Source organism: Nicotiana tomentosiformis, chromosome 2 (assembly GCF_000390325.3).
Source record: "Nicotiana tomentosiformis chromosome 2, ASM39032v3, whole genome shotgun sequence".
NCBI lineage: Eukaryota > Viridiplantae > Streptophyta > Magnoliopsida > Solanales > Solanaceae > Nicotiana > Nicotiana tomentosiformis.
In genome coordinates, this window is record NC_090813.1 from 67,912,376 (window position 1) to 67,926,541 (window position 14,166).

The following is a 14,166-nucleotide window of genomic DNA, read 5'->3' on the forward strand; positions in this document are numbered from 1 at the left end:
AATTCACCAAGCAAACAATTCAAGTTCTCTCTAATACAAAGCTTCATTTAATAATTCTCTTATGTTCTTTTTACATTCTCTTAGCGATCTTGAGTGTAATAAGGCTGACTTGGAATAGCAAGAACGTGAGCAAGTTGTGCAAGATCGTAAGCAAATTGTCAAGTGCAGTGTGCTTAGTTAACGACTAAGGACGTGACATATATGCCTATTGCATGTTAATTTGAAAATCTAGTACTATTATAGTACTCTACTAAGAACTACTAGTACATGACATACATAAATAGCTAGATGGCTTACTACATACTTTATTCCCCAAACATGCATGAAAATTTCTTTAACACGCCTTTTTCTTTGTGGCATCCGCACCCTAACTTGTAAAAAGTAAAACTGTTACCCTAAAATTACACGTGGTTATGAAGCCCTAGAACTTTTGTATGGTATAACATTCAAAGTTAGCCATCCTTCCCCTTTTGCTTTATTTACTCACAACAAGCAACATTCCGTAAAACAACTTGTCATAGCTTGGCAGATCTTTTTATTTCCCTTCGTTTACTATTATGTGACCAAATTAAAGAACAAAAAAAAGATTCAACGAAAGCTAGGTATCCGATCATGTAAACTACGAAGCAACTGCAAGCCTTTGAAATATGTTAAAACTTTTTTCGTACTCAATCAAGTAGGCAATATTATATATGTAAGTGTGGCATTTTATATAAGATTGACATATTTAGAAAGCTACCCCAGATTAATATATTCTACCTTACAATTTCAATGAATTTTCTTATGCATTCTTATAACCATTCCAATTTGCTCGTTTCATCAACGCCTTATTATTCGTGCCATGCGAAAACTAAGAAACGACATTAATCAGCCCAAAGGACAAATAAGAAAAGAAAATAGTGGTGATATAACAAAAAATAAAAAGTTTTTGTTAATTAGGAAGAAAAGTCACGTAAAATTATATGATATTGATGGTATTATATAAAAGAAAAAGGGACTACTATTATTTAAAAAGGAAAATGACACTGTATAGCCGCTGCAAAAATAATAGCCGAAAAAATATATAAAATTTGTATATTTTTTGTATATATATACATTCTGTATGTTATATACAAAAATTATAATACAAGTTTTCGGTTACCAAATGTAAATAGTTTCTGACGCGGGCTAAAAGTGATAATATCTCGTTTAAAAACCCTTATCACGATAGCCACCTAATGCCCATCCTTGTGCACCGTTGTTTGTATTATCAAGATTAGACTGAATTTCTAGCGTTATTACATATGAATAGCAAACACCTTTCCCCCAAACAAGGAGTTGAGTAGATGAGTGGAGTCTATCAAAGCAGCAACTTCAGTGTACTTTCTTAATGACCCAGTTCTTATTATTTTCTTGAAACTTTTATGGCCCCTCATAGCACAAGGTTTGTCTCCAAAAATTAGCAACCTAGCTGGGTCAAACAAAAGGGTGAGAAAGGAAAAGATAATATGATTGTGGGTCGGATCACATTTTAAAAAGCTATTTTTGGTTATCTTTATTTCTCTTTCTTATGTGTAAACGCTCCAACGAAGATATACATGCCTGTCCAGGTCTAGTTTTGTGTATATAAACACACACAGAGACATACAAAGGCACAAACTAAACTAAAGCTTATAGATATTTCATCCAAAGGAAGTCTACATTTGTGTTGCTCCTCTTCTGGAAAGTTACACAATATGACGGTCTGCTTCGTTCTAAACTCATGACTGTTTACATAGTCTTTTTTTTTGTGCTTATGTTACTTACGCATCACCATCTTTGTTATCATGAGTGTGTGCGTGTATATGTTTTGAGGCTCTCTGTGTGTGTGCGTGTTTGTGTTTTCCAGTGCTTCACCTTAAACCGCACATTGGTTTAGGTTCTGTTTCTGCATATTTATGTTGTAGAGAGATAAGCATGCATATATCACATAGCGTATATGAAAATGGAGAAAGAAGTTTGTTTTCTAACTTTATGCACTTCGTTTATATCTCTTCATATGTTATTGTTCTCTCCTTTTGGAGTTTATTTTCGTTGGATTACAGTGTGTTAAAGCAATTAATTATGTTATTGATCACATTATACCGAGAGGGCAAGAGAGGATAATTCTAACTTGAGTGCTCCTCTTAGCTTTGATGATCCTATACCATATTGGAACAACTCCACTATGTCGTTAAAGTTACTAAACATGTAGGAAGTACTATACTATTTGCTCCATGTACATAAAACATTCGAGAGTTTAATACTACTAAAGAGTGAAGTAATTGTTACTACTATTCTTTTCTGTCGATTACATGAAGTGCATTAAGTAAAGGTTAGTGGCTCCGAAAAGATGCAAGAAAAAGGAAGAAGATGTAATAAGTGGCTCTTCCATTCCAGTATATATATTTCTACTTTAATAAGATGGTGTTATATATGCTAAAAATTAGCTTGATGAAAAATAAAATAAAACCCCTATTATATATGGGGAACAATATCTACTTTGTTTTCATGGTGACTTGGCATATTGCGCCGTAGCCGTTGTAAGAAGAGATTTTATTAACAAATATATGCTTAAAATAGAGTACTATGCTTTTTATAAAGTAAGGAATAATGTAAAGAGCTTTTATAATATTAGTATATTTTAACATGTGATAGTAGATTAGTTATCATTTTTAACGTGTTGATGATTATTGTTTATATAGAAATTTATCTGTAATTATCGTTTAGGTATCATGATTGTGTAAATATTTTTGTACGGTGTAAGTTTACAAACTTAAACTCTAACTTAAGTTATCCATTATTATTTTAGATTGTGGAAATGAGAGTGCACATGGACTGTCAGGGATGCGAAAGCAAAATTAGGAAGGCTCTCAAGAAGCTTGATGGTTGGTATCTTTTGTCACAATCCTATTCTTTTCTTTTTAATTTTTTCTTTTAGCAAGACAGCCTTACCATTTGTGATAGATTTATAATATGAAGCATATATAATGATCTTTCCTATTAAATAATTTTCTTACATATTTTAGTTGGAGACAACGTTTAAATTATTATCCACCAAATAGACACCAAAGTCGTCATTCACACCGCTGGTAAGGTTTTTGTGTCTCCATGCTTGGATATAAAATGGACTTTTCTCAATGTCCAATAATTCTTTGGACCTAAACCATTAATGTGATTTGATGAGTTGATCTGTTTTTATCCTATTTCTATTAATTTATTTTCTCAAGTGCAAGAAGCTAGAGTACGTCTACTTGGCCCTTATGTAGCGGAATGTATTTAAACCATACATTTATATTAATTTTCCTAAAGATACTATGACAAATAAGTGATAATCTCTGATACTCGATGAGTTTTTACATGTTATTTAATACTGAGAAGGTGTTATCATTTTCTTTAGTCCCAGCTTGGTGATGGATATTTTGTGACAAACCCTTGGACTGACTTGTTTCATTTTTGGTACTCTCAGGAGTTGATAACATTGACATAGACATGAACATGCAAAAAGTGACAGTAACAGGATGGGCAGAGCAGAAAAAAGTCCTCAAAACAGTGAGAAAAACTGGAAGGAAAGCTGAACTTTGGCCATATCCATACAATTCAGAATACCATAACTACATGCACCATTATTACGACACATTCTACAGCACGCCAGCCACTTACTTCGCACACCAGCCTTCTTCTTCCTACAACTACCGCGAGCACGGCTACAATGGCCATGCTCACGGTTACTATGCAGAGCTACCTTACAATACGATCTTTGATGAACGAACGAGGCACATGTTTAGTGATGATAATGCCACTGGCTGTTCTATAATGTGATTGATCTGATTCAATTTGCTCTTTAGGCGGTTTGCAATTCTCTACTTGTTTTCTATTTTTTGGGTAAATGTTTCATTGCAAATTAGACTTGTTTTGGGTTGGGTAATCTTTTTCTTTTTAGATCGTTGAGGTTGAGAATGGGGGGGGAAACTGTGGAACTTACGATGGAATTAAGGCCTGCTGATTATGTTCCTTTGCTTGTGTTATCCATATTTCAATGTGTATATATATAGTTTGTTTATTTTTCCTTTCATTTCGTTGATACTGTTCTTTCATTTACCTTTCCTGTCGAACATGAACATGGAATAGAGCAAATCACAAAACTATCGATTATATTAACTTACCAATGAAGGGTGGTCAATTTGAACAGCCTGTATAGGGCAAATATTACTTTTAATACATAGGAGTATAAATTAAATTTTGAATACACTCGGGCGAAATTTCTAGCTTCGCCACTGGTTGAAACCAGCCGGCATAAAAAAAAATAAACCAGCAACTTTGGGACAAATAGACATTTGCAGTCAATTATAGTATCCGTCAAAATAAAAAAGAAGCAAGCTTTTAGCGGCTTCATATCATTTATATATACGCTGAATTGCTTCCTGTACAACTATAAGAGCTACAAGCTAGGTGTAATTAATGAGGAGGACTCAGGTTGCTTCTCTTGTTGCTTTATGTGGTCTGCCACATGAGAAATTACTCCAGCTCCAGCATTGTGAAAGAATTCATTCTTCACCTGTCACCGGAAAATAGTGATCGAATTAAGCCTGATGGGGAGGAACATAAAGGAATAGAATATGGAGGGAACTTACATGGATAAAGTTATGCGCGAAAAAGGGCCAGAACGCCGAGTGAAAGCTAACATCAACCTTCTTCCACCCCAACTGTTGCAAGCCACGTATCATTTCCTCTGTTCGAAAAGAGTAGTGAGATTTTAGCTTGCTGTAGAAGATATATAGTAGCATTGAGATTCATTTGAAACTAGCAGAAAACATCTCTCTTAGTACTATTACCTTCCATACTTTCATGATATTCTAATGTGCTCTGCGTACTTGGTGCATTTTGTGCTGCCTCCTTTGCTTTGGCTGCCTCAAGGGGGTAATGGGGTCCTTCACATGAAGCTGGAGGACAATATTCCACATCTATTACATGTTTGTAGCCATCCAACGATCGCCAAGGGGGCTGCCAATTTAACAAAATTGTCGTGTCATGAACTCCAAAAAAACTCTGTTTCCAGAAGATCGCAACTTTTCAGAGTTCCACAGCTATTATCCAGCTAATGTATAAGATTTCACATGATACCATGTTTTTATGCGTATTATATTCATCTAACTACGAGAATCAAAGGTATGCATGCATGACATGGAATATGTACATACTTAGACACGAAGACTCATAAGACTCACGCAACAATGCAATGAGCATAGTGCGAACTATTCATTCCCCTTTTACTAAAGAATAGTATAAACCAATTTTGGAGTGTTTTCTCATTTAGAGAACGAAGAAAAAAGACTAATTAGACATGGAGTAAACCAGGCCTACAGTCATAATTTGCAGTGCCAGTGGAGTGGAGGAGAACTGAGCATCTCTCTCTGTGGGAAGAACAATTGCATCCCATCCCCCTCGCCCGACAATAAGCTACTACACTATACCTTTTTCTGGGGCTTAAACAGTAATGAAGATAATTCTACTTTCCGTCCACAGTAGATCCATTCTTTTGTCTGGGAAATACAGTAACTCACCATTAAATAGTCATGTCTTCTTTACAAAATTAGCAAATAATTCTTACTTGAAATAGCGCGACTTTGAAATATCAAATTTCCCATATAAGGAAATACCCGTCCTTGATTTGCTTGTTGTATGCAAGTGAAGGGTCTAAAACTTGTAGCTGTTTCTAATTCAAATTTCAGTATACCAAACATATCAAGGGTTTTTCGTTTCAAGGGAAGATGTAAATGAAGTGTAAAATAATTTTACCAAGTTTTAATCCCCTAGGAATAAAAATTATATAGAAAAAAAGTTGCGTTATCATAGATTGAGAGATTATTACCTACACATCATGTGCATATGCGTTTAAGTTTTAGAATAAATTAATTCATGAATTGCTTGAATCCTGGCTTTTCCAAATTCAAATCCTGTATCACAACTGCCACAGGTGAACTAACAATGGTAGCACTTTGAAAGTAATGAAACCAAAACACTAACTGGATGTTGCATTTCTCCATTCTAAAGCAGCTGGGTCAACTCTTTATCACTGAGATTTAAAATGCAATTACTGGATTCAGAGTCAAATGTACTAATCACTAGACCATGGAACCTAAGTTGCTCCGACACGGCAGTTTAGGTGCCGCACCCGTGTCGACACGACACTAGTATGGGTGTGGATATGGGATCCGTACCGGATCTGGTCAAACAATTTTGGGTACTTTGACCACGAAAAAATCGAGACGAGATACAATTTGATTCTCAAAATCAGAATCAAAACTAAAGTAAATTTGAATAAAATAATATACCTTATCTAGAAAATCAATCATTTACTTATTTACAACTTGAAAATAAAAAGGAAATCCACACTTTACAAGCTATACGTAAGTATTCCACAAAATTTCTCATAATTTAGAAATATTTTTATTTTTTTGAATTATATTTAGCCGGATCCCCGCACCCATATCCGTACTAGGATCTGTATCCCCGACCGCACCCGTGTCCGAGCAACTTAGCATGGAACTTACTGCTCACCTACAATTTCCAACTTAACTCTTTATCTGACCTACAACTGTCAAAATGGTTGCAGAGTATATTAAATCACTAAATTAAGTTTGAGAACCACATAATTCCTTGTTTATCATTAATTATTTTCCCAGCATACTATGGAATGTTCTACGAGAAAGAGGAGTGTGCATTGGAGAGAGCAAGGGTTGCTCTCGCCAAATCATCAACAACACAGCATTCTGTGGTTTTAGAATTGCTCCAAGCCGTATCCCAAAACCTCTTCCCTAGGAATTTCAATTCAATCCCGCACACACTTGGCAGATTGAACGTCAGATCTGGACTCTTGAGTAACTATTGCTTACCTAAACCAATTATAATTGTATGTCCTTTTCTGTCTTTATCTTGACTATATGCTAATGTTCACAATGCTATAGTTATGGACAACAAAAGATAACAACGATATGTAAATCTCAAATCACCTTGACGAGTTCTGTCTCCCTTCTTATAGATGACGTACGCCAACCGACCATATCTAGATAATGTCAAGAAATTGAGAGAAAAGGCACTGGAATGAACTCTATCAATGAATTATTTTTTGCTAATTAAATGAAGAAACAGCAAATGAGATGCAAAGGATACGATCATAAGAGACATTAGCATATAGAACACGACATTTGAAAGCGCCAAGCGCTGATCTGCAAGAAGGAAAAGCCAGGCATAAGAGTAAAAAGAGAATGGGGCAGGAGAAACAGCTGCTTCGAGGACTGGTAGGGATAATTATGCTCACATAAATTTTCCATCATCGCAGTCTGATGCCATCCTTAGCAGCAGAGGTGGTTTAGTAGGTTTGCCATCCGTAAGGAAGAGCTGACTACCAGTTTGACCAACAAAAATAGGAGCCATAGGTGCTGCAATTTTCTCCAAGATTGGCAACCCACAGAGAAAAGGAAGCTGAACAATAAAAGCTAATCAACTGTCCTGATGTCAGGAGCCATTACAAAGTAATCACAACACTATTTTTCTGGATAAGCTACTAATAACAACATACCGTTCAAATTCTGAGAGACAGTATCAAAGATTATGATTTAAACTACAGACTTGATGATTTGTTTGACCCAACATTAACGTTGCAAATTAACATCCTCCTAAATGTAAGTTAATATGACCTCAAGTTAATATCCTCCTGGATGCTTCAGGTTTGTTGACACACATGAGACAACTTATTGAAGGCCTGGCAAGGCATTTTCTTTTCTGTTATACTATGTGGCTTGATGTCTAGTTAATGATTCTTGGTATGTAGTACACCACAATGATTATCTGTATATAATCTGTCTTGCGTAATAAAAGGCAAAAATATTCCTGGCATTTGCTTTAGTGAAATAGGATGTTTCATGGTTCCTTTTCTTTACTTGTAAATATTGATTAACACTTGTATAATTTTCTGAGTAAATAGGTACTGACACAGTCTTTCCCATTCAATATGAAACAATTCAGATTTTTGACTCATGCTTAAAGTGGTGCTGTTAAAGTAATGAATATTTTAAGACACAGTAAGTACAGACATAGTCTTAAAGTAACGAAGAATTCAGAAAAATCCAATTCAAATGTCTTAAAGTTTTCTGCTTTAAAAAAGCTAAAAGCTAGTGTCTATTCCGCAAGCACTTACTAGTCCACTAAAGTTCCAAAATTTTCCAGGTAGAGGCTTCATAACGAGATTTACAATTAAAAGCATGAATATAGGATATATACTTATCATTCTCAAAAATTATAGAATATATGCATAAAATACATGAAAACAACTGAAATTCCTATGAAAGAAATTGTATTGGACACAATCTAGTAACTTCGTGAAGGACAAAAAATATTGAGATAAGAATCAATCATGGATCACTGATCAGATTGTACCATGAGAACAGACCTGATTTTTCCCTCTCACACCCAGATGTGGTGTTGCCAAGGTGATAAAATTGACTGGCTCCAGGCCAGCAATCAAACCTTCATTTAAGGAGCCTACTGGTTTGAGGTTTGCATTAGTTGAAGTGACTGTATCATCGGACTGCTCACTACCACTTGATGAATAAAGAGCGGCAACTGCATATCTTGCAATCAATCCACCAAGAGAATGAGCTAAAAAGGATATCTTCTTTAGGCTTTCTCTTTTCTTCACAACCAGCCTAACCTGTTTATTATCAGATGTGCCAAACAGGAAAGGATGAGCATTCATAGTTTCACACTGGAAGCACAAGCCATGTTGGAGACTTGAAAAGGCACGGGTTCAAGAGGGTTATGTTTTGATGTCAGAAATTAGTGGCTGGAAACTATTTGGCCATTACTTTGTTTACATAATTGAAGTTTCTGAGACGAATACTGAATGCAGGTTGAAACAACTAGCTTTCGGAGATAATTTTTATTTAAGTAGTGAAGGCAATATGCTTATGAAGTAAAGGTATATCGAGGCCAACTTTACCAGTTTGGTTGCAGTGATTCAGGTAAAATAAAAAAAGAAAAAACCCAGCTATTATTAGTGCAATTTAAACAATTTAAAAAATCTATATCTGATGCACTGATGGAAGGACATTTATCAGCAAATATTGTACTACACTACAAACTTTATTCACTTTCCGCAGAATAGCCAGAGTACATTGACCCTTTGTTTCTTGTACAGCAAGTACCAGCATAGGATACTACCTATCAGGGATCTATTGCTTTGGGTATTGTATAGCTAACCAAAAACCAGTGACAAAGCTAACCTACACAAGTAAACAGCAAGTACCAGCAAAGGGACCATACTCACTTCATCTGCTAGTCGTTCTCCAGCTCCATCAATCCCTGTGAAGGTTTTAGTATACGTATTACATGAACTTGCTGCGCACCACGAAAGACAAAGTCAGATAGCATACACAAACCAATCAAAAAAGGACTTTCAGATTTTGTTGAATACCATCCTGTATTTAGATATATGTAAGATTCAAGATTTTTAAAAAAAAAGAATGAGAAGATAAAAGATTGAGATCCCAATTGTATCAGTTATTTGATAATTATTAATACAAATCGTAGTATTTGGGTAGTAAGATATGGAGTTTCATGCAGTAACAAGTATAAGTTTCAAGTTCTGATAAGATAAGGGATTAAAAGAAGGAACAAGGAATTGGAATTTAACAAAACCTTCTCGTATTCCTCTTGCACTCAAATTAGACATCGTACTTGCAGTTTATTTCATTGACTGCAGTAGCTAGTCATCCAAATAGCTGATCATTAGTAGACTTTAATATATGCTGATACTTCACTTTCACGTAATCAACAGTATAGCATATGATTGAAGCAAGAGCATATTGTTACTTTACTTTCTTGGTGTAGTCGAAATTGAAGCAAGAAAAGACCTAGAAAACTAAAAAAAATATATGAAAATATGACGACAAGTTCCACTAAAAATTATACCATATATCAAAAAGTTTCTTCCCAACCGCCTCCTCAACTCTGCTTGAACATACGTCCAGTCACCTGGGCTGCATTGTTTGGAAATCTCAGTGATACAAACAGAAGCATGCTAATTTTCAGAAATATATCTTTGATCTATGGATGATATCAGCATATATTTGGGGCGTATATGGGTGATATCAGCACTTAAGACCGTGCCCATTACACATATATCAGACGAAACATACTTGACAACCAAATCATGGATTATGAGGTAAATCATCACCTCAGGAACATGAAAGAAAGTTCAACTGAGGAATATAAAAGTAATATACAAACAGATATAGATATGTATGTGACCAGGACAAATGCAAGATCGAGTTTCATACTCCTGGGAAAACAGAAAAAATTCCAACCAAATTTATAATGCGCGTTGAAAGTGAGAATGTAAGAAAACTTAAATCCAATTCCGGATAGCACTACCACTAGAACATAATATTTGAACAAAGAATGTTCTAATCACCATTCATCTTGTGTACAGAGAAGGAGAATATAAACTAATTCTAAACACACACACACACATAATATATAATTTGTAGACACGGAGGCATCCTTTTAGGGCGAGTAAACAAAGTTGCCAACCTTGCTAAGATGCCATGAACAAGGACTAGAAGATGCTCAGGTTCTTCCTCCATGTCCATCAAGCCTTTCGGTGACACAATACTTCCTTCAGTTGTACTCATTGCATGGGCTTTATAGCTTTGACTTCTCAAGATGTTGTTTATCCCTGCAGAAGGGGAAGACAACCTCCTCAGAGAAATGATTTGCAAAAAAAGAAAAGATCCAAAGATTCCAAGACATTTGAAGTGTAAAAATAATAAGGATTTAGTGAAAGAGCACAAGAAACTATGTCCTAACTCAGATATACTTCATGGCTTTTCAGAATTCACAAAGCAGTTGACTGGAACCAGAGGAGACAATAGCTGCACAACTAAGGACACCACAAGAGCATAAATAATATAACACCTATTAATATCATTTCCAACTGCACAATCCACCAGGAGAAGGGGTCTATGGTTCTAGCCTGGACGATAAGCATAGAACAAACATTATTGATTTGCCTAAAAAGCAGACTTCAGTTTAAGAGTTGGTGATAAAATGATAACTTCAAAGGAGAACAGAAATAACCAAGTCTTTTAGAGCAGTTTCAAACCTTGAGTATAGTATACTGTATATGCCTATATGTAAGATAAAGCAATTAAAATTGCAACTTTAAGTAAGGGATTGGGTAGAAGCAAGCTGCAGCATTCATCAGCATAAGCACAAGTAATATGGCATTGACTAATGCAGACCCTTACTAGTTGAATTAGACAATAGCATAATCGCTATGCACTGACCAATGTTTCAAAAGGTAAAGTTAATATTTAAATGAGACTCACTAAGGGTGAGGCAGCTTCTATACTTCTCAAGGCAACCGACAAGTGAGGCACTAGCCCCATGCACACTTTACACCTTGAGTTGTTAGGCCCGTGCATGCCTTACTCTTTGTAAATGGTCATCTTCTCCTTCATTCCATTCCACACACTTGTACCATCAGATGACATTACTTCTTCGTGAACTACCAATATCAATTGCCATTGCACTTATGACTCTCTTCCACATAGCTCCCCCTTTGTTGGCAAACCTCCTTAACAATTTCCCTTACAATGATCTATTTAAGGTTTCATGCTTTCGAAGTTCCAAACCAAGTTCCAAACCCCCACTCTCAATGGGGTTCGTAGTCCTCTCCCTCCCTTTCACACCATCCCATAGAAAATTCCTCATTAATTTCTCCAATCTCTTACTAACTGAAATAGAGTTACTAAGGACATGAAGTAGATTGGTATTTGATAACGTCACCTTTATCAACATGATCCTACCCCCTTTGACAAGGAAGAACTTGGAGATTTATGCAGAATTAAATATACCTTCTTCTAGGATCCTAGAAGAAGGTAGTTTTAATTCCGCATAACTCTCCAAGTTCTTCCTTCAGGTATATTGGATCAAACACGAATTGGACAATCACCTCATTAGGTATCTTGTATTTCTGAATAATCATATTCAAACATCGACCACAATAAGAAAATGGCATGCTCTGTTAAAGTTGCTCTATACTTGCTATAATGCCAAACAAGTTCCAGGGAGGACCTGCTGAGCAACACAAATTTAGACACACATAAAGCCAGTTCTACTTTAAATACCACTTCTCTTGCATTTTTCTAGCAACTGAAGTGCTCCAGAAAAGAGCACTAACGAAGATGCTAAATCCAAATGATAAGGGAAACAAATGGCGTAAGTTGTTTTTGCTACTCTTTGTTTCAGTAAAAATTGATCTGTCCAGCTACATATTTACTACCTACTCTTGCACTGATACTTTAAGATAGAAAGCTATATAAAAGTACGTCAAAGCAAGGGTTTAATTTGTATTTAGCATTTCTATTTCATCTGTATTTTAATTAGCTCTCAGTATTCAACCAACAATCCAAATAATGGAAACACCCATCAATTAATCTACTAAAGATACAAAAATTGGCATAAATTTCAATACAACAGACAAAAGATCAAATTTTGATCAATTTGCAAGCTCAAAGGAAAAACCCATCTACCAGAGAAAATAAAAGACAAGAAATATTACCAGAAAAGCTAAGGAATTTCCAATTGAACCCTCGGCGTTGATCAAAGGATGAAGAACAAGAAGGAGAAGATGAACAAGAATTACAAGGCAAAGAAGGGCGAGGAGAATAATGATGAAGTAATGTAGCTGATAGCGCCATATATATTGCAACAAAGTCTAAAGAGAGGGAAAAAGGACCATTTGGAAATCTCTCTTTCTTGCTTTTTCCGTGCAATTCGCTATGCACAGTGCGTTATGTCAGCATCAGGAGAGCAACAACACCCACTCATTTATCTTTTCTTTTTTTTCATTTCATTATTATCCTCTGCTTTCACACCCACTATACATATTGATATATACTGTATATATTATACATTTGAAATATACAGCATTATTGGAAGATTCTGCTGGTTTCATATCTTTGGGAAAATGCTAAAGGGGACAATTGACGTTTTGCTAATTCCATTTTGGGGGGGTTTTGTTTCTTTTCTTGGAAGGGTGCATGAAAGTGCAGTACAAGACAAGAGGGAACACCTGTCCTTTGTGATTGTAACCAGTGGAGTACAAGCAAAAACACCAGTAATCTTCATTTTATCACAAAAATAAATATTAGATAGGATTATAAAAACATGGGTGCACCACTATATAAATAAGCGAGAAAAAGTATTTAATGAAAATTAATCTCTCTTTTTTTGGGTAATAACTTAACATTTGATCCAAGAATCATTCAACCTTTTTGGAATATTAAGCCAGTAAATAATATTAGATTATTTTTAAAAATATATGTATATAAAATATTTAATTTGGAAGAAAAAATATGAGTTCACGTGTACCATAATTTAGGTCTATATCCACCCTTCGACGTTGACCGGTCCAAGTATTTTGATAATAGGTGATAAGGGAGATTTAAACTAGAACATTTACTTAAAAGTTTAAATTATTAGAAATCACATGTTGTTATTTACTTATTGATTAATCAATTACCGTTCTTTTTTATGCAGCAACCACAAGAAAATAGTGTTTTTTATGAAGGGTGGTGGTAGAGACCCCAAATGACCGTTTTATTAATCTCTTAAACTTATTATATATATATTAAAAGTGAAAAATCCAAAACCAAAAAAGTTATCTATCTACGGTATATTAAAAAAGGAAACCTTTTAATTAAAAGTCAGATTACTATTTTACCCTTCACTTAATAAATTTCTACAAAATTGCCATTTTCTTAAAAATTAGATTTTTTATAAACAAGAAAACCCTCAGATTAACTTCACGACTGAACTGAACTGACGCTTGGTGACACCTTCTCTTTCAAAGATTAATGATCATATTCCCAACAGTTGCACCCGTTGATTTGTTGTCTTTAAAAGCATAACCTTATGGTAATTTTCTCACAGTATTTGTTCTTCTCTACTAAAGCAACAGGTATGGAATCCTAATTTTCCTTCATCAAATCCTTATGTTTTTCAATTAGTATTCTCCTATTTATCGTTTTTCCACAATCTCCTTGCTTCACATATCTTCGCCGCCATTATAATTTCATCCATATATTTTCGTCCATAAATCGT

The 14,166-nt window shown here is 35.0% G+C and overlaps 2 protein-coding genes across 2 annotated transcripts; one reads left to right on the top strand and one right to left on the bottom strand.

The window, feature by feature from the left end:
* Nucleotides 1-1,559: 1,559 nt before the first annotated feature.
* LOC104102825 (heavy metal-associated isoprenylated plant protein 28-like) lies at nucleotides 1,560-4,072 on the top strand. Its single transcript, XM_009610662.4, has 3 exons — nucleotides 1,560-1,721; nucleotides 2,810-2,885; nucleotides 3,467-4,072. Exons 1-3 carry the CDS (start codon nucleotides 1,716-1,718, stop codon nucleotides 3,817-3,819), a joined length of 435 nt encoding a protein of 144 aa, XP_009608957.1. The 5' UTR covers nucleotides 1,560-1,715; the 3' UTR covers nucleotides 3,820-4,072.
* Nucleotides 4,073-4,134: 62 nt separating this feature from the next.
* On the bottom strand, nucleotides 4,135-12,927 carry LOC104102826 (putative lipase YDR444W). Its single transcript, XM_009610664.4, has 11 exons — nucleotides 12,623-12,927; nucleotides 10,591-10,735; nucleotides 9,970-10,037; nucleotides 9,326-9,396; nucleotides 8,450-8,710; nucleotides 7,319-7,482; nucleotides 7,171-7,226; nucleotides 7,011-7,063; nucleotides 4,833-5,001; nucleotides 4,632-4,729; nucleotides 4,135-4,555 (listed from the first exon to the last, which is right to left on the bottom strand). The coding sequence occupies exons 1-11, from the start codon at nucleotides 12,759-12,761 to the stop codon at nucleotides 4,439-4,441; spliced, it is 1,341 nt and encodes a 446-aa protein (XP_009608959.1). The 5' UTR covers nucleotides 12,762-12,927; the 3' UTR covers nucleotides 4,135-4,438.
* Nucleotides 12,928-14,166: the final 1,239 nt, after the last annotated feature.

Bases quoted from the DNA above. Each gene is read 5' to 3' on its own strand.
- LOC104102826 (XM_009610664.4), bottom strand. From the start codon at position 12,761: ATGGCGCTATCAGCTACATTACTTCATCATTATTCTCCTCGCCCTTCT. The intron at 7,064-7,170 runs GTATCCTTTGCA...GACATTATCTAG, and splicing joins TGCTAATGTCTCTTATGATC to ATATGGTCGGTTGGCGTACG. The intron at 5,002-7,010 runs GTGATTTGAGAT...TTAAATTGGCAG, and splicing joins GGGAGACAGAACTCGTCAAG to CCCCCTTGGCGATCGTTGGA.
- LOC104102825 (XM_009610662.4), top strand. The intron at 2,886-3,466 runs GTTGGTATCTTT...TGGTACTCTCAG, and splicing joins GGCTCTCAAGAAGCTTGATG to GAGTTGATAACATTGACATA.